The sequence below is a fragment of the Periophthalmus magnuspinnatus genome, chromosome 3 (genome assembly GCF_009829125.3).
Source record: "Periophthalmus magnuspinnatus isolate fPerMag1 chromosome 3, fPerMag1.2.pri, whole genome shotgun sequence".
Taxonomy (NCBI): Eukaryota; Metazoa; Chordata; class Actinopteri; order Gobiiformes; family Gobiidae; genus Periophthalmus; species Periophthalmus magnuspinnatus.
Genome location: NC_047128.1, coordinates 10253408 through 10274696, shown reverse-complemented (window position 1 = coordinate 10274696; position 21289 = coordinate 10253408). Strand labels below are relative to the sequence as shown.

The 21289-nt window shown below is 37.3% G+C and overlaps 1 protein-coding gene across 2 annotated transcripts in view; it reads left to right on the top strand.

The window, feature by feature from the left end:
- plekhg4 (pleckstrin homology domain containing, family G (with RhoGef domain) member 4) overlaps positions 1–21289 on the top strand; it is a 118458-nt gene that overhangs the window by 45109 nt on the left and 52060 nt on the right. Inside the window, exons 3-13 of one of the 2 annotated variants that reach the window (XM_055232525.1) lie at positions 1986–5601; positions 6098–6271; positions 6657–6780; positions 7533–7626; positions 9292–9378; positions 10288–10404; positions 11379–11477; positions 12147–12295; positions 13009–13147; positions 15716–15838; positions 18806–18997. In XM_055232525.1, the coding sequence (XP_055088500.1) occupies positions 1986–5601; positions 6098–6271; positions 6657–6780; positions 7533–7626; positions 9292–9378; positions 10288–10404; positions 11379–11477; positions 12147–12295; positions 13009–13147; positions 15716–15838; positions 18806–18997 (4914 nt within the window). The remainder of the gene's footprint in view (positions 1–1985; positions 5602–6097; positions 6272–6656; positions 6781–7532; positions 7627–9291; positions 9379–10287; positions 10405–11378; positions 11478–12146; positions 12296–13008; positions 13148–15715; positions 15839–18805; positions 18998–21289) is intronic. The other variant, XM_055232526.1, reaches the window with a different exon arrangement.

Sequence of the window (21289 nt, the reverse complement as noted above, 5' to 3'; positions counted from 1 at the left end):
CTCCTCCTCTCTTTCTCTCTCTCTCTTGTTTCTCTTTATCTCTCTCTCCCTCTGTCTTATCCTTCTCTCTCGCTCTTGTTTCCCTTCATCTCTCCCCACCTCTGTCTTAACCTCTCTCATCTCTCTCTCTCCTCCTCCTATCTCTTTCTTGTTTCTCTTCATATCTCCATCCCACTGTCTTATTCTCTCTCTCTGTCTCTCTCATTTTCCTGTCTCTCTCCCCCTCTGTCTCCTCCCCTCTCTTTCTCATGTCTCTCCTTCAATCTCTTGCTCTTGTTTCTCTTCATCTGTTCTGTCTCTCCTTCCGTCTTATCCTTCTCTCTTTCTCATGTCTCTCCTCCTTTCTCTATGCCTCTTGTTTCTCTTCATTCGTCTCCCTCTCTCTTATTGTCTTCTGTCTCTCCTCTCTTCTGTCCCAGGTCTAGTTCAATCTTGCCTGCTGAACTCTTGCGTATTTCAGCTGTGTGTCATGTTTGAATAAGGTGACTCGTTCGATCGTTGCTCACCTGCCTAGGAGTGGCTTTGTTACAAATCAAAGAAACTTGTATTGGCACCTCTGATAAACATGTGCACAGGAGACTATAAAAATGTTATTGTTTAACATTCTGCTCAGTTCACGGTATGACCCGGCATCACTTTACTGTTTTTATGTGCCAATGAGTAAGACTCATTTATGTTGCATAATGAACACACATTTTTATACTTTTTAATTATGGGCACTTGACATTTGGAGGTGTAACTTCATTTTTTTCTTGTCCTATGGTGTGACTCACCTTTGTAACAAAATACAACAATGACTTTAAAAACAGATCAGCTCAACAATTACCTTTTCACAAATATTGCATAATTTTTTATATAACATTTTAACATGTGCTGTGGTATGACCTCTCCTTTCACTCCACCGGGCACTCACTACAAATTTGCCATGTTAAAAAATTTAAATAAAGTTCCTAGTTTAATAATGATTGAACTGTCCCAACGTAAAGATCTTTATAACAATTAGAATGGTATTTTTCTTGGAAATTCAGCTGTCACACCACAGGACATCAAACATGTTCAAAATTTTTCATAAAAGTTGGATTATGCAAAAATAAGAAACAGGTTAAAATGTATATCTTTATCTTAACCTCTTAACTCCAGAGTGCCCCCTGGTGCATACATATCATGTTTGTCTTTTTAAATATGTGATTTTCATGTCAGGATACTTTTGCATCCTCCAGGATACCTTTTGCTTTTGCTAAGCAAACGGTTTATACCTTTTATAGATTTAAAGTAGAGACGAACGTGTAGTTTTATTAAATAATGCAAACATGGTTCCCTTTATACAACACCCGTATGAACTGTCTCTGACACAATAGACTTATTTTAGAATGTTTTCAATAAAATTGTTAGAGTCACATCGCAGGAAGTTTGAGTATTTCTGTTGAAGTACCAAGAAATGAAGCACAGCATTCTAAAACTGTGTACCGGTAATTTATAGAAAACATATTTGTGCACACTTATTGCACTATATTTAGAAAGTCATTTAAAGCATTTAAAGTGACAATGGCTAAAAATGGACTTCACATCAGATACCCTTATACATATTAAGATCCTAAACTTTTATCATAAAAAAACACACAGAGAAATGGGTTTTAAGTGCTGAAAAAGTAGGGCTGTTTCCATAGCAAGGAAAAAAGTCATGTGAATAAAGCTACACAAAAATAACCTCCAGTAATTGACATGTATTGGTTTACTTCTATACTAACTAGTGTTTAATTTATTTTTTTATGTAATATGACGACACATGAACATTCTTACTTTGAAGACTACTTTTAATGCTTATATAATTCCTTGTCTCTCTCTGTTGTGTCCTTTGTTTACTATTATGCTAAAAGTTTTTGTTTGTTTTTTTGGTGGTGACGTCACAATTCTCAACTCATTATTACATTGAAGACTGCTTTTAATGCTGATCTAATTCCTCTTCCCTCTCTTCTGCCCCCTAGCTGCCGTACTGTGGTCTGCTCTTCCGTCATGAAGGCTGGCCCCTGTGCCTCCATGAGAAGATAGTCATCCAACTTTGTCACTTGGACCAACATCTGCTCCGGCCGGGGGACTTCTACCTCCTGGTCTCCCCCTCTTCCTCCTCCTCCTCTTCATCATCCGCCTCTTCATCTCATCACAGCTCCTCCCGTTCAGGCCCACCCACGCCTCGCCTCCTCCTCTGCACCGTCTCCACAACCAGCCGACATGTGGAAGAGCAAGAGATACCGGAGCTAGCTCTAAGCTCTGTGTTTACAATGGCTTGGTTGGATTCAGTCAACCGGGACCGCGAGGAGAGAGGGATGTCCAGGATGGAGAGACTCTTGCTTTCGGCACATGGGGATGTTTTTAGGGTGCCCTGGGAGGATCTAGTCTACCCACAATTCGTCAGTAGACCTAGAGCTTCATTAAAAGATGTAAAAGATGCTAGTTTCTGTTCATCTGTAGAACCAGATACAACGCAAGAAAAGACTTTGTTAAGCACTTTGGGACAAGGTAAAACTCCGTTACCATGTTCTGTCAACAAATCAACTCCAAGCAGTGACGATTCAGACTCGGAAGGCGAATACGTGGAGTTGACGGAGCTGGCATTGCCACGGTTTTCGCCACAAAAAGGTTCGCTAACTCAGCTGATCAGCCAGCAGCACAGAGCACGGACTAGCACACAAACCTCTGTCAAAACAACAACGCAACAAAATGTTCCAGCACAATTTCAAAACACTCCAAAACATTTACCTGCGGCATCCAAAGACTCTGCCAGCTTGTGTACGCCGCTGAAACACAATGATTCAAAGCTTATTAGGGAAGAAAGCTGCTCTATAGTTGTAAATAGGCCTGTTATTCTTACACCTGTTACTCGACCCTCCACTAGTGAGATTAACGAAAAGAGACTAACGGAAGGTACAAACTTGACCAAAAGTTCGAAACAAGTTGAAAAGCAAGTTCTTGACTCTATAGCTGTTGAAGTAGATGGTTTAGCGAAAGCAAATTTGATTGAAGAAAGGAAAGATGGAGTGATTGCTAGTGAAAGCATAGAGGAGAAACTGGAGGTAGAGTCGCCTGCCAGAAACAGTGGAGAGGACAGAGAGGTGGCGCTAGTTGAACAAATTGAGATGCAAGCGGAATGTGAAGGAGAAGAGCAAGAGAGTGGACAAACTGAGGTTCTAAATATAGGGAAAATACTATGTACAGACTTGGATAACATAGACTTAAAAGAAGCATGTGTAGAGATTGAACCAGTTCAGCAAAGGGTATCTGATTTCAAGTCTGAAATCATTGAGAACACGCATTTAGAGGAGACCAAATCTGAAAGCAATACAGAAAGTGCATATTTTGATACAGGAGAAAGCCAAAATCTTCCTGAAGACAATAGGCTGGATTCTGAAAATGTAAAAGTATATTGCAAAGGTACAGCTGAACCATCTGAAAAAGTTGAGCTATCACTAAATGCTTACATAGATGACCAATTACAAAAGCACTCTGAACAGTTACAAACCCGGATTATATATTTGGAAGCAACCGATTCTAGGAAGTTTGAACTTTTTGATTTACAAGATGAAAAATGTATGGCTAACCAAAAGGACAACTTTGGAGAGTCAGAACTGCGGTTTTCTGAAATGGACAGTTTGGTTGAAGATTTTGTTGAGCTAAAACCAGGTGATCACTGTGAAATGGAAAAACATTACCGATTGTTTGAGAGGGAAATGCAACGTTTAAATGCTGAGTTTGAGAATGCACAAAATAATCAAGTTGAAATGGCAGAAACTAAGTCTGAGTTTGCTGAACCTGATGACCCAGATTTTGAATTGGAAAAAGAAAATATTGAACTATTGGACAGTCAAGACAGACACTCTAAAGACAATGAAGAATTAATTTTGGATTTAGTCAAAAGTGAAGAGATGGACTCGCAAAACTCACTTTCTCAAATTGAAATCGATACAAACTACAAAGATGTGATTACTGATAAAACTACTGAACTATGTGACATGCAAGAGGTTGTTTGTGAACTTTCTGAAAAAGTGCCGGTATATTCAAGTGTAGAAGCAGTTTGTGATAGCGATAGGCAGAGGATGGATATTGAAAATGGCGATATTCAACAAGATGAGCAAAGAGAAATGCTGTACTCACAAAGTGTCTCTAAACTAGAGGATGTGAATGAAAAACAGATTTGTAAAGTTGCTGAAGAAGAGATAACATTTCCTGAAACAAAAATGGATTCTCTAGGCTTTGAAAAGTCTTATGAACAAGACTATGAATATCTTGAAATTCAGCATCTTCTGTCTGAAATGGTGGACACAGTTGAAAGATCTGCAAATACAAGCCTAACAGAAATGTATGGGATAAGTGAAACACATTCAGATTCTAGTGTTTTGTTTTTAGAGCAGCAGATTGATATTTTGGAGACAGAATTTGAATATTTGCAAAGCAAAATAAAGGAAATGAACCATGCAGAAAAGCAAGATTCCATACAAGAAGAAAAAACAGCTACGCCAGACACAGCCAGTGAAATTGTTGAACCAAAAAATTATGAAGAAAAAATAATGCAAGTTGAAAATATTTCTAGCAAGATTTTTGTTCAAGATGACAACGTGGTTTCACAAAACGAAACTGAAAGTCAAAAAGAGAACGAGAAGGTTGAGTTTTCACAACCCAACGATTCCAAAATGCAAGATTGCAGTAACAGCAAATCTACACCAAACTCAGACATTGCACTTAAAATGGACAAAGTTCTTGAACTTTCTGGTAAACAGCAAATAAAATCTTCTCAAGAAATGCCAGAGACTGTTGAAGATTCAAACGTTTTAGACCAACCAGAAGTTCAGAGCCCAGTCTCACATAAAGATACAGCTTCTTGCTTAAATTCTCAGCTTGCGAATATTGAAAACCATGCGATTGTAAAAGCACAAACCGAGCACTTATTGTCAAATTTGGATAAAATCATTGAATCTTCGGAAAAAATTCTAGAAAAAACAGAGACTGTTGAAGATCCAAGCATTTCACACCAACCAGAGGTTAAAGACACTAATCGACAAATTCAAGAAACAGGGCCACTTATGGACACTGAAACTCCTTTCTTCAATTCTCAGATATCCAATATAGAAAACAAAAAGAACAAAAATGCAAACACTGAGCACTTATTGTCAAATTTGGACAAAATCATTGAACCTTTGGAAAAATCTTCTCTAGAAACACGAAAGACTGTTGACAATCAAAGCATTTCAAACCAACCTGAAGTTATAGACACTAATCCACAAATTCAAGAAACAGTTCCACTCTTGGATACTGAAACTACTTGCTTAAATTCTCAGATATCCAATATAGAAAATGAAAAGAACAAAAATGTAAACACTAAGCACTTACTGCCAAATTTGGAAATAATTGAAGCATTAAAGAAAGTTGATATGTTGGATACAAAACTTACAAATTCCGAATCGTTTGAGCATCAAAATGGACAAGTCAAGATACCTAAAGTTCAACAAACCAACGCACAAGTCAAAGGACCTAAAGTGAAGACAAGAGACACTATGAATATTTTTGATCCGCAGAAAGGACGTAATGTTAAGAGAGTTCCCACTGAAGGTACAGAACCAGAATCTAGTCAACCCCTCCCCCTCTGCTCCTCCTCTTCCTCTGGGAGAATTCTCTACCTCCTCCTCCTCTTCTCCTCTTTTATAATAACAAACATGTATTTTATTGAACTCAAGAATGATAACTACTCTCCTCGTCTTCAAACCAAATAACATTTTCTCACTATATTTAATCACTACGACCTAACCTCTTATGTGAATTTAAAAAAAGTAGTTGAATAAATTGCTGCAGTTTATGCAGGTGGTACATGACAGTCCTTTGCAATTTGATCATAATTTAGGGTAGTTTATGTCTGAGCGACCTGGCAACACACTCCTGTGTGTTCCATTTTCTAGATATTTTACTTATTTGAACATAGATCATAGATTGCAGATGGTAGGCTCTCCACAAAAAAGTTCCATAGTGCACCTTTAAATATGTGTGTTGTTTTTTTTTTTTTTAATGAAAGCTACAACTGAACTTTACTATATTAACTACTTTTGTTCAGGTCCAAATGCTGTGCACCCAAAACCTGGTCTGAGCAATGGTTCAATTCCCAAACCTCCAGAAACGGCATCTTTGTCTGTTCTCATGAGTCTGCCTGTCCCACTGCACCTGTCCAAGTCTCCTCAGTCCAGGTTCAACAGGGTTCTGCTCAGCTCTGGAGTCCTCTGTCTGCCTGGTGAGATACAGTATTCATACAGATATAGCATACACCCAAGCAAGTCCCTAGTTTGTCCATTTTGTTCACTGACGACGACAATAAAACATTTTTACATTTTAACATTTTTGTTATACTTACTACTATACTACTACTGTACTAATTTGTGCCATGTTGTGTTGGCTTTTTAGGAATGTCACCTCGAATATTTGTGGTTATTATCAATCAACCATTATCAAAAACGAACGCAACCTACTTAGCGTCCTATTATAGGCAAATTGTTAATTGCTAAGGAGACTTTCCTAATTTTTATCGTTCTTCAACATGTGAATTATTTTGTCAGTCACCACAAGAAACTAACAAGGATATATGAATTCAGAATAAACTCAAAAATGTGTTTTTCCAGGATCCAGAGACAGAAGTGGTAGGGCTGTGGTGACTGTTAATCCCAAAAACCCTGTGTGGGCCAGTCCAGACTGTGACAGCACTGAACTGCTGCAAGTGCTGCTCTACTACCTCTCCACTCTCAGGTAAAAAGCCTAGCAACATGATCTCATTTAAAAATGGACTATGTAACTTTTCTTTCTTGTCTCCAAGGAGATGTTATTACTTTGCTTGAATGTTCCATGGTATGGGATTATATTTATTTATATCCAATTCAACAAGCAGACCAAGTTACAGGTCTAGAGGTCTTACAGGTGTGCGTGCTGACGCAATGAATGAAACACTTTAGTTGTTAGTTTGCGTCTGTAATGAGCCATAAGCATTATTAATTCAATCTTTTACGGAACTAAAAATGTTCTAGTAGTGCAAAGAAAGTGTACACATGATAAATATTGATGTATTATTTCAATATATTACTTTCATACATTGAACGATAAGTCGATATAGTCATTATTGTGCCAGGTCTACGTTTAATGCGATACTGTAGAACATTCAGAAAAGTTCTATAGTTCACTTTTAAAAACATACTTAGCTCTGTTTGTCACCTGTTGTAGTTAAGTGTTTACCTTTCAACTTGGTAACCCATAAACTGTAATCAATTGACTATTTACAATTGACTATTTAATTAGTCTTTAGTCTAATTAAAAGTTAGAGTAATTTTTTTTCCATTTTGTGATATGACACTGCCCTGGACATTTTCTAACATTCTACATGCACAGTAGAACTTGTGCTTTTTTAGATTGGGAACACATGTTTGGTATAGGATGAACAGTAATAGTAGCCTTTCATAATATTTTAATTTTGTTCATTATTTATGTCTGTTTTTGTGTTTGAGCAGCAAGGAGGTACAAGCCTTAGGTCTGATTGTTTTGGTGGACGTCCGAAGAGCACCCCCTCTGCCAGCTCTATATACTGCACTCCGCTCTCTGCAGGTGAGGCGCTGTCAGGCAGTTGATCACAATGTCAAAACAGTTTATAGCAAAGTGAATGAAATGCATTATCAGGACCCGTGTGCCAGTAATATCCCCTTAATAAACCTTTTAATGGCCGTACTCTTCCCAAAGCTTCAAATATTTTAACTTGCCTTTGGATCATTTGTTTTTCTCATAATAAACATGCCATAGATGATAAGATTAGAGTGGGCTTTGATGCTATTCTCGTGGCGTTTAATTCAATTTACTACTCAAAAGGATTTCAGACTTTTCCATCATATCTGAACAGTGATATGAACTGGAAACGTTATTTGTGACTTCAAAAAATATTAAACAGAAAGTCAAGGGATGAATTTATGCTTTGTTACAATGGGCAGACACTGAAAGTAAATGGCTGGGTTTCATATCACATTATGTTACGAGCCTGCTGTGATAGACATAGGGCAGGAAAAAAATTATTATTACTATTTATTAGGAAATTAATGCAAATTATGGAAATGTGTTATAAGTTAAATGCCAAGCGATAACATCTCTGTGGAACTTGTAGGTGTCTGACCCTCCAGCAGAAAAGTTACATGCACCTTTATACATAACTTGTCCTAGGTAGGAATTTCAATATTTTATCAAACATTGGGCGACAGTAACTCAGTTGGTATAGTGTTTGTTTGCGGACCTGAAGACTGGCGGTTTGAATCTCGCTCTTGTCATAAACATCATTGATCGAACGATTAGATTCACTGACCCGCTGGTTGGCAGTGCGATTCCATCTCCCACAGATGAAAGCTGTTGTTGATCTTCATTTTCTCATGACCCTGATGAAGCTTTATGTAATTTGTGTTATGTACACTATCAGTCAAACATTTGTATACACCCTCTCATTCAGTGGTTTTTGTTTTTACTACTTACTGGTACTTTAACTACTTTCTACATTTTATATACATAAGTTATCAAATATATGAGGCAGGATATATGGGGGGAAAAAAGTAAAATTACTCTACTAAATAATTCTTCAACACAGCAGAGGGTAGATACTTTGACGATTTGAATATAAAATATATAATATATAAAAAATAATTTAGTAGAGTTCTTTCACTGTTTTTCTTTGCTACACAATTCCACACACATATATATCAATATATATATATATATATATATATATATATATATATATCAATATATATATATATATATATATATATATATATATATATATATATATATATATATATATATATATATATATATATATATATATATATAAAATTTATTTAATGTTTTCCATATGTATCTAAAAATGGATAGGATGGTGTGTCCAGACATTTGAGTGGTATTGTATATTGAATAGTCAAATTTCTTCTGCCTAACCTGTTTCAACGCCCCAGATACCCCACTGAACTTCATAGAAAATGTTATACATGATACTTTTTATTATTTACCAATGAACTGTTGCCTTTGGGATATGTTCAAAAAACCAACACAGTGAAATAGACTTTTTGTTCCTTTTTAATCAGTAACTTTTTGTCAGATGGATAATAGTGTATTGTGAGTCTGTTTGGAGTGTGGGCTTGTGGTCACATTTATCTTGTTTGATTTTTTTTTTTGTATCTAAAGCTTTTGTTATTCTTTTCTATAGTTCATTGTTTTGCCTATTTTCCGCTGTTTCAGGAGGGTACCCCAGGCTCTGTCCACTCTGTGCTGCTGTTCATTAATAAGGACTCACCGATACGTCTAGACAAACCGCCTTATCTTCAGGTAATAGTTTTCATTATTTCTTTTCTTTTACTCGTGCGTTGATTAAACATAAGACTGTGATCAGCTCCCTATTTTTTACACATGACGATGACGATCAAATATAGAGTTGTTTTTTGTTTCATGCACACATGTTTAACACACAAACCGTGCATATTTAGACAGAAAACACTCTGTTCCACTTTGTGATGTCATCTGGTAATACAGCAAGTGCTCCATGGTGTTTTTAAATTACATACAACTATTTGGATCATTTCAGACCTGGAAAACAACTTGAAAACTACTTCATGATATCACAAGGTGAAACAGAGCATTTTGAGATGCAGACAGACTAATAATAAAGTTACTCATACATGTGTGAATGAAACAAATCACAACTCCAGGTATATTTTTGAGGAGGTAACAGCATTATAACATGGCTTAAAACTCATAAGAGTCAATTCTATGTAATAAAGAACCTGCTTTTGAAAATTTTTTACAAACAAACAAACAAATATAGCTCAACAGAACATGACCTATACTATCAATAAATTACAGCCAGGTTCTAAAGAAAAGAAAAAAAACACAAAAAAAACCAACAGGATCCCACATAATCACTCAACAGCTGCACCGTTCAGTAGTAAGACTATAGATTGATCAATGAAATGGAGTCCATATGTTCATGAATGGACGTTTTGTAAAATGAACATGACAAGCCAGATATTCCAAAGGAAAAAGTTCCATAATTATGAGTACCACCATCTTTTCTTTTTTTTTTTTTTTTTTGACCTTTTGATTCTGTGCCCAACCCTTGACAAGCTCAACTATTGCATAAATTGGTAGTTATGCTGTTCTATAGGATGAAATAACATTCTTATTTGATTATGCATTACTCCTGATCACATTATAGATGTTCATATTGTGCTGTTGCAGGCGGAGATGTTGTACTCAATGAAGTCCCTGCAGAAACATGTGGATCTGAGGCAGCTCCCGGTCGAGTTCGGAGGCTCCTTCAACTTCAGTCAGAGCAGCTGGCTTTGCTACAGAGCGGTCAGTAAATGGGTCACTGTTCATACACATGTCCTGGTGTGTTCCTTGTGTGTTCCTTGTGTGTTCCTGGTGTGTTCCTGGTGTGTTCCTGGTGTGTTCCTGGTGTGTTCCTGGTGTGTTCCTGGTCTGGTCCTGGTGTGTTCCTGGTCTGGTCCTGGTGTGTTCCTGGTCTGGTCCTGGTCTTGGTCTGGTCCTGATTTGGTCCTGGTTTGGTCCTGGTTTGGTCCTGATTTGATCTCCATATAGTCCTGATGGTTTGGTCTTGTTCTGCTCCTGATTTAGACTAATTCCAGGTTTTGTTACAGTTTAGTTTAGTCTTTAGTAGGGTTATCAAAAGTATCGAAAATCAGATGCTTGTCGATGGTAAAACTAGTATGGAAACTAGATATATTTGAGCAGATATCGGTACTACTAAAAAGTCACATTCATAGGAGAGAAATGAACCTTTCCTGTTTTTGCTTTAGAATGATCTTGAGCTGTATCAGAACAAGTATAAGACCACATAGACTAGTATACACCCATGGACCACCATAGAACCTACCTGGACCACTGAGGGATTACATTGTTATAAGGCCACATGGTAATATTAAATAAAGTACTACCATTGAAATTTGAAAATCACATTCTATTGTTTAAATAAAGAGTATTTTTTTATTATCCTCATGGTATCGGAATTTGTATCGAGTATGAAATTTGAGTATTGTGACAACAGTAGTTTTTAGTCTTGCAGCCTAAATGTCACACTTACTAATACCATGGGGGTAGTATGGTAGTACCGGTAATAGTTGTATGTTAACAAGAAGCATACCACACCCTTATTTACAAAATAAATGTAAGGGAAATTTGTACTGGTTCTCACTGCATCAGTACTGACAATTTGTGAATACAGTGTAATTTTACATTTTTTAAATATACTAACAATGGCCCTTTAAGTTTAATTTTAAAGATTGGTTTAATAATTTGTGATTTTTCAGAGAGTGGAGAACTTGACGAGCCAGTGTAACAATGTGATCAGCCTCCTTCATAAAACCATCAACATGCTGAAGACCACACCTTTGCCCGAAGATGCCCAGGTAACTTATTTTAAAAGGTCTTATAAAGTCCTACATTTAAAGATCATCTTAAGAGGTCACCTGTGTGTCTTCATTTTCATCTTAATACAGTATTGATGGTCATAAAAAGTAAATTCAACTCTTACAACCCTGCAGAAGCCCTGTTAAAAGATATTCTCAGTCATTTTACATATTATTTTATAGGATTTGAAGTCAAGTGGTTTTAAAGTAGTCTGACAATTGGATTAAACATAAACTTGTAAACAGGGTTCTTACAACACTGAGCAAATTTGTTGATATCAAAACATCTCTGTACTGGAGCGAGACACATTTGTGGATTGTCTGTTTTCATACAAAACAAGACTACACTTCACCCAGTCTAGAAGTCAGACATATTGTATAAGTATCTCTTGAGATCAAATTAAGTCAGCTGTGTACTGTCTGCATCGAATTATAAAGTGTTACATTGTCTGAGAATCAGGAAAGGTGTAGCATGCTAGTTGTTGTTAGCTTTACTGGCAAAACTCAGCTCTGGTCTTTGAGAGTTGTGAAAATGCTTTAACTAAGGAAAGTCCTTGATCATGATATAATTAGATAATGTACAATAAGCAAATTGTTAAAAAAAAAAGGACAGCAAAAATTATATGATAAAGTACATTTTAAACTTAAATTGTACTTTTTGTTTCCCAGAAAGCCGAACAGCTGCTGTCTAAATACAAGGCGGTGATGTGCAGCATTCTTCAGGACAGCCGATTGGTCCAGCTTCAGCAGGAGGGCGGAGCTTCATTGTCCAGGCTCCGAAGAGACGAGAGTAGCATTTGTGCCACTGAGGACTACAGGTGACACTACTTAATCTGGCCTGTGGGCAGGCCTTCACAATAAGGCTGAACAATTTGGGAAAAATATCTTGTCATGATTTTTCTGAAGTATTGTGATTAGATTCATGATTTATGTTTTAATGATCGTATTCTTGTTCAAAGATAACATCTTACACTCATCCAGAGGAACTGACAAAAAGACTGAACTCTAACCAGACAAATTAATACAAGACTCACGTTTCAAGGCATGTTTTTACAGATCTAAACTACAGAGTTGGCAGTTTGCATCCAGAATAAGACCCTATGTAGACACAGGGAGGGCATCTGGCACACAGGGACATTTCAGAACATGTTTGTACAGACCTCAACTACAGGGTGACACATTTTTATGCAGCATAAGACAGGTGATTTTGTTGTTAATTATAGTACTTCAGCCTTTGCGATTTGCTATTGTGTCCATTCATATAATTCCCATTGCGATTAACCTTGTAGCCCTACTGCACAGTAAATCACAAGTTAGAATTAGAGTGTCCTCTGTAAGTAACAAAATATCCTGTCTTTTTATAGAAAAATCTTGCCCGTCTCCAACCAGGAAGTATATTTGTAAACTTCACCAAAATGTAAAAACAAGAGGAAAAAAAAATGAGCAAGATTTTTACTCAAATCAAATGCAATGAAATGTGTATTCTAAACTGTTATATGCACTTTAATGATGTGATGTTTTATCGTAACAGAGCTGCAGTGGAGTCGGTCTCCTCTCTCTATGATCAAGTGGATGAGTTGCTGCATTGTCTTGTCACTTTGTCAAATTCAAAAACCCAAGAGATAAACTTCATTTTGGAGTTCACTGAGCTGGAGTCAGGATTCACTGAGGTCAGTCTGAGCATGCTCAATACAGCTCATGCTTATAACTGTAGCACATCATGTGCTAAATGCCTATAAACGATAATAGGGCTGTTTCTGTTTTGAAAATCTTAACATGCTGTTTTGACTTGTATTTACTGAAGCAAATGTTGTATTTCTCATTTAATCTGCAGAGTTTTGTTTTGAAGGTGCGCTATGTAACTTTTCTGGATGTTATTGCTTGCCTTGAATGCTCCACGGTATGGCATTAAAGTGATCTATTTTCGAAAAAATAAAATAAATGAAATGATATAATGAAATTTAATTAAATATCAAATAAAAAAAATAAAATTAAATAAACATCAAATGAATAAATAAAAATTAAATAAATATCAAAATAATACATTAAAATTAAATAAATATCAAATTAAAACAAGTAATTTAGCAATTTGGTACGCCACCTTATATGATGCTCAGTGCTTGCTGCTTTAAGTGACATTTACAAAGCGGGATAATTGTTGCCAATATTTGTCACGTTTACGCTGAAAAAACTCCCCCCCCCCCCCGGTATCTCGCGCGCCCCACTATTTGAGAACCACTGGTTTAATGCCATGCTGTGAAACATTCTAGGTAATGCAAAAACACCTCCATGGGCAACAAGCAGAAAAGTTAAACAGTGCAGCTTTCATTTGATTTTAGTAAAATAATTGACGCTAAAAATATGCATGGGTTTCAGGATGCATATAACAGCATAAACCCATGAGTTTAAGATATAATTCAGTTTTTCTCAGATGGGTTTGTTCTGTTTTTCTATGGTGGCAGATTAGACAGGAATCACTGAACACCTTTTGATACAGGTAACAGATAGTAGATAGTGATAGTTTCTGAACTTTTTATGCTGTTTACTATACTATTTCAAGTACTTCAACTTGCAACATTACAACAGTAATGAGGCTTGCTTGAGGCCTAGTGTGAGTTGTCTGTTTTGCTTGGCCTCAGGGCCTAGCTGGAGATAAGTGCATCCGGACAGATAGGATCTTTAGGATGATTTGGGGAAGACCGCGGGAGTTTGTGGAAATGTCAAATGGACATGTCAGAGCATGTGCAACCATCTATAGTTGGGCCTATTTTTTATGTTGGTATTGTCATACTACTACTACTACTAGTACTACTACTACTACTACTAGTACTACTACTACTACTACTAGTACTACTACTACTAGTACTAGTACTACTACTACTACTTCTACTACTTCTTTGTTATTTTGGACACTCACACGCTTTAAGTAAGAAAACAGCAGAATACACTTACACTTGAATTAGCTTTAATAAAACACTAGCAAAAACTGAAATCATTATTCCATATGATATAGACCCTAACTCTTACATAATGAAGGGATGAGGGTTATGGTACTTAGCTGGTGGTTCGAATGCTGCTCTTTGCATAAACATTCAATTCAATTCAATTCATTTATTTTCGTAACGCCCAAAATCACAACAACAGTTGTCTCGAAGGGCGTTCATGTTTTGGTTGATGGGGGAAACCGGAGTACCCAGAGGAAACCCATCCAGACACGGGGAGAAACATGCAAAACTCCACACAGAAAGGCCTGGGCGACCCGGGGATCGAACCAAACCCCCTTGCTGTGAGGCATGAGTGTTGCCACTCAGCCACCTTGCTGCCTACACATCATTGGTTGAGCTGTCAAATCCACTGACCCACAGGTTGATGGTGCGATTCCAGCTCCCACATATGAACACTATTGTTATGTTCTTGGGCAAAACACTTAACCCATCTCTCCCCCAGTGCCTGTGTACATTGGTGTATGAATGTGTGTGTGAATGGGTGAGTGGTTCCTTGATGTAAAACACTTTGAGTGCCTTGAAATTGAAAAAGCGCTATATATAAAAATGTGACCATTTTGATAACTTTTTACCATAAAAAAAACCAAAAAAACATACCATTTTGTTTTGAACTGTTAATGCTAATGTTAGTTTTGCTTAAAATTATAACTGCATTCCAAATTTCTTGTCCTGTTTTAGATATTGAGGGTCTGCGAATGAAAATTAGCTGTGCAGCTAACTTTGGCACATTTACACGTGCATTTTTTACTAGTGTTTATTAATGTGCATTGTCCCTTTTAAATAAATAACATTTGAAAATATAGCATTTTATTCTCATATTGTGCAGCTGTAGCGCTAAATCTAAGTCTGAGCAAAACAATGCCAAATTAGTCTGTGAATAAGCAGGAAGTTGAGGGTGAGAGAAGCTGTTGTGGTGTCACGTGGATGGAAAAAGTGAAAGAAGAAAGGGTAAAGGCCAAAGGTCAGAAAACCAATCATAAAGTACCTTTGAATTGGGAACGGGAAACTCATTAGCCACGTAATGCATTTAGTCAGGATGAACATATGGCCCAGAGAAGACATTAATATGGAAAACCTGAAGACTGATGCAAATCGATTTTAAACCAAGTATTATCAAAACAAAATAAAACAATCGCCTGAAGTAAACTAAAAAAAAACAAAAAACATTCAGAGCAAAGTGACTAAAGCAATGGTGCTTTGATAATGATGTTGTTCCGTGTGTTTTTGCCTTAGGTGCGCAGGTGGTTGGAAGAGGAGGGAGAGGCTCGCCTAAAGACGCTGGATGAACCAGAGGATTCACTGGAGCTGCTCCTCCAACACCAGAGAGACTTTAAGGACTTCTGCCCCACTGCCCTTGTATGAAAAACAAACAAAAAACAAAGAAAACAATCCAGAAACACATTTACAATCAAGCTGCATTCAAACAACATACATGCAGTGGTTCTTAACCTTGTTGGAGGTACTGAACCCCACCGGTTTCATATGCACATTCACCGAACCCTTGTTTATTGAAAAATATATATATATTTTTTTCAAATTCAAGACATATGGATGATTTACTGGTGCACAAAATGGATCGTGCATTAACACCACTGTGTTCAAAGAATAAAACCAATAAAATGCATGAACTCACAACAAATTACATATATACCTTTTTACAAAGACAGGACCTTTTTTAATTCTACCACACTGAAATTATTTAAATTTTTAACCTTATGTATTTCAATAATGAACTTATTGTATTTATGCTATTTATTATTTTTAACATTTTAACACACACCCATCACCTAATTTCCATAACTCTACAGGGTCGGCAACCTTTAACACGCAAAGAGCCATTTGGACCCAGTTTCCATGGAAAATAAAACACTGGGAGCCGCAAATACTTTTTGACATCTAAAATGAAGATAACATAGTATATAATTATAATAATAATGCAACGGAATAATGTAGGTTTTATTTTCACGGACAAGCCTTCTACCCGTGGCAGATAAATATGGCAAAAATAAGTTAAGTGCATAAAAAATACAACTCACCAAACCGCTGCATCAGAGGGAGCCATGTGCTTGTGTCTTTGGGATGAGGTGGACCCATCGAGGAGTGATGAGAGACAATGACACCCGCAGTGTGATTATGTCTAGTCTGCTCCACAGTTTCTTTCAAAAAACTCTAAAGGCTTATCTTTTAATCCCAGGTACTTAGTCTCCATGTGCCAAAGCAGTTTTGAAGGTTTCATTGCCTCATTTGCTTTTTCCGCATGTTACGCAGAGCAAACTCTGCATGTGAATCACCTGTAGCGACAAACCCATATTTAAATAGGACTCCTGGTATTGTCTCTTAAATTTAACCTCCTTTTTCTTGGAGGTTGTAGTCTCCTCTTCTGGCTCCTCAGTTGGCCTTTCCCCCTTTGTTAAAAAGCTCTCCAAAGACTTTTGTTTTGGCTCATTTTCACTCGCTTGTGGCTCTACTTTTGGACGACACGTCTGATGTGTTATACGTGATACGTCATTGCGGAGACAAGAGCAGATCTATCACAGATATAATAAACTTGTTACTACATCAAATAGATTTCTGTGGCAATTTCCTATCAGGATTTTCATTATACATCTACAGACAAGCTTTTTAGCGTGTCATGAGGGACGGGTGAAAGTTACGTCCTCCTGATCCTCCTGCTCCTGCGCACAGCATCTGAAAATCAGGGCTGTGTCTTTACGCAGGACTGTGAGCTGGGTCTATGAGGCGTGAGCAGTGTTCAAACGGACAGGTACTTCGATAGACACATCACATTTGTTGAATTGGGCCAACGTCTGGAGACGCTCGCAGTCCGCTAATCATATGAGTCGGGTGCATGTTTTGACCTCCGTCGAACCCCTGAGACTGACTCACCGAACCCCTAGGGTTCGATCGAACCCAGGTTAAGAACCACTGGTTTAGACGTTTCTAAATATTTGCCACTTTATAATACTGGCAGTAATGTCTTCATAAATTAATTCATTTCAGCATTTGATTACTCAAGAGCAATTTCCTTATATCTCACTTTTTATATGATTATATAAAAATGGGTGGCACAGTGGTGCAGCTGTTAGTGTTAATGCCTCACATCAAGTAGTTCCTTGGTTCAAGTCCTAAGCAGTGTGTTCTCATTGTGTAGAGTGTGCATGTGGTCCCTACCACTAAAAACATGTATAACATAGTGTTTAGGACCAGGACTCCTTTGAAAATTAGATTCTAAATCTCAGTTTGCCTTTCCTGGTTAAATGTAAAATATACTGTACTTTTATATTTATTTTATATTTATATTTTTCTTGTTTTTTTTGTTTTTTTTCTTGTTAAATTTTAAATTTTTTTAATTTAAATTTTTATTTTTATATTTTGGATATTCCAAATCTGGATCCAAATAGTTTCCCATGGCTCTGGATCACCCCCTTGTGGTTATCAGCTGTAGCACACACACATAAACGCCACTGAAATCTTAAAATATGACTAATAATTTTCCAGAGTGTGAATAGTGTTTTCAGGCACATTTCTTGAGACTGTGGTGTCTCTACTTTGGCTGTATCCTGTCGTATACACAGCTGACTCAGATGTTCAGATGGGGCTGATGGCCTGGGGGCTGCATGTTACATTCCTGCCTCGTGTCCGAACACGAAATTATCACTTTATAGAAGCTGTAAATGTGACCTGCCTAAGCCTGTACAAACTAATGCATTTATTTGCATGCATCTGATCAGTGTTGGGATTTTATGTAGTTTTTATTTTAATAAATTAAATACATACATTTTTATTTAATTTAACTAATACAAACTTAGTCTGCTTAACCAATCACAATTGTTTAGATCCATAAGCAGTGATGGGAAGAATACTTGTATTTATTTACAAAATCCTGAATACCCAAATTAAAATTCTGATACATGGTCCAATCAGAGCAGTGTATTCTGAATACTTGGAATACATTTACACCAAACTGCATGATATTATAGTTATAGTTATATTACACACACACACACACACACACACCCCCACACCCCCCCCCCCCACACACACACACACACACACACACACACACACACACACTTTAAGATACAGTGTTCAAAACCAAAACTGCATGATGAAGTGCAGCCATGTATTCCTTTTTGGAGAACTCACAATAATAATTAATATAAATTTTAGCTGCCCCCATCTGTATAGAGTTACATTTTTGGCCCAAATATCAGATCTTTGAGTTTGAATATAATTTTTGTTTAGTTCTAGATAGGACCAGTTCCAATAGAAGACAACTTAAAGGTATCTTTTCTCTAATCTGATTACCGTGTATCTGTGTAGGACTGGTGTAAACAGGGGCAGGCTCTGCTGAAGCGCCTGGAGCACTGGGACAACATCTCATCAGTAGAGCTCAAGGCCTACGAGGTCAAAGTTCACACCTTCTGGGCTCAGCTACAGGACTTCTCCCAAAGGGCCACTGCCACGGGACAGAACATAGATCGTGCTGTTCGACTCTACAGTTTCTTAGACCAGGTAATGCATACATATACAGGGGCTTTGAGTTAAAAGGTAAGGGATGTTTATCATGCTGCATTTTATTAAAGAGGGGGTATTAATCATCAATATCATGCCTGAAGAGGTTTTATGCCATCCATGCATGTTTGAGTATTTTAGCGATCTCTCCTGGGCCCTATTTGAACCCTGCTTGTAGTTAGCTGTAAGATTCTGCCCAATGCTCCACCCACAAGCCTACATCACCCATGCTTCCACACGACAATTCTTCATCAATATGAAAAAAATATGATACAAAAGTGTACACAACAACTTCACAAACCTGATATGATTGTGCAATAGTTTGTGCAGTAGTTTCATTAGTGGGATGCACGCTGATTGTGTTATGTTATGATTGTGATAGGGCTCTGAAAGGGGAGTGACTTGACGCAGGGAGCAAAAAGAGGGCATCAAAAACAAAAGTGAAACTTATAAAACATGTTAATATGTTGTTTTGGGGCCAATATAGCATTTTCAAAACAATAAAAGGTAACATGGCGATCTAAATATGTTATGTGTTAGCAGTTAATACCACATAGAAGTAAAATACTCCCTCTTTAAAGCAAGGAGATTGTATTGGTTTTCGGTAATGTTGAAAGAGGGGCCCAGATATCAGTATCGGTCCGATATTGAATGAGGGCCCCAGATATCGGTATCGGTCCGATATTGAATGAGGGGCCCAGATATTAGTATCGGTCCGATATAGAAAGATGTAGCTGATATTTGGAAGCGATCTTCTGCACTGTCCCAAGTGTCATTCCCAGTTTGACCTTGGTGCATATCATTTCGAGAAGGCTGAATGAGAACATTAATTTATATCCTAATGTATCTTTACAAGAGATAAGTGAATTTGTAAACTTCACTATATGAGCATGAGAAATATCAGATATCAGTATCAGGTCAAAAAATTCATATCGGACCATTCCTACATTGCATTACATTTATTCATATTAGGTAGTATTTTTAGGTTATTTTTACATTTGAAACTAATGACAACTTTGTAAAGCTTTTTGGTCTGTATATGTGTGACTGATTTAAACCTGATATCTTGAGTGTCTCTCATGTCTCATCTCATGTCTCTCTGCGCAATATGTAAATGTTGGGCCTAAAAGACTCTTTCCTCTTTATTTATTTATTTTTATTTATTTTATTTATTTATTTGAAGGACATTGTGCAGATACATTAAAAAGATGGCTGCACCAGATTTAGCAAAATGCTAATTTCCATCTCCACCTCAGATCAGTTCAAGACAGAATGACTGGTGATACCCAGCTTGATCTGATCACATCCACTGGTGTTGACAGTTTTCTAAAAACTCTCTTTTTGTAATTAACCCTTCAATACACAGCTTCTTCAAGTTCATAAACAGTGAACAATATTAGGATATATAAGAAATATAATCATATTGTTTCAGTTCACCACTAGGAGTCAGTAATTGTAATACAAAACATTTATTCACTTTACCTTTTAGCTCAATAGAAAAAACTATACTGATATTCTGTTGCTATGTTTCAAACTGATACTTTACCACCCACTCATCCTAATGGTCATGCTCTGAGTGAGTGACAGTAGCAGCAATGTGTTCCAGTGGTTAGCATCCTCTCCCACAGTCAAAAGGTCCTGGGTTTGATTTTGGGGAGGCACAGGGTCTTTCTATGTTGAGTCTGCATGTTCGCTCTATGCCTGTGTTTCTGGTTCCCACTATCATTAAAAGCATATACAGTTGGGCCAGCTCTGGGGCCAGGACTCCCCTGAAAAGGGATTCTTAATCATTTAATTTAAATAATTATAACATTTATATGTTTTAACTGGATCACAGTAGCTGTCCTTTGCTCCATCACTCCCTTTCCTCTCTCTCTTCCCCTCTCCTCCTCCTTTCTCTTCTCTCCTCCGTCTGCTCCTCAGATTCTCCTCTTTTGGTGACTCTGACAGTTTGTATTGAGGCCACAGCTCAAACTGGCGGGGTTCGTTGTCAATATTCTTTTATGTTGATGTCTGCTTGTCATAAAGGGTGTGTCAGGGGCAATTGTCTGTGCCCAGTCCAGCCTGTACAGTACGGCAGGGGTAGGAGGGAGGGGCAAGAGGGAGGGACGGGGGAGGCAGGGCATCTGAACATGTGGTACATTCCACACTGGACAGAGCATGAAATCAATGCAAATGACCAACGGGATCAAGGTTGAGTCTTTGTTAACCAACTGAAAAAACTTTCAGTTTTATCATTTGAATTAGTAGAATGAGATGATGCCATACACCCGGATGGGGAGGGCTGCAAAG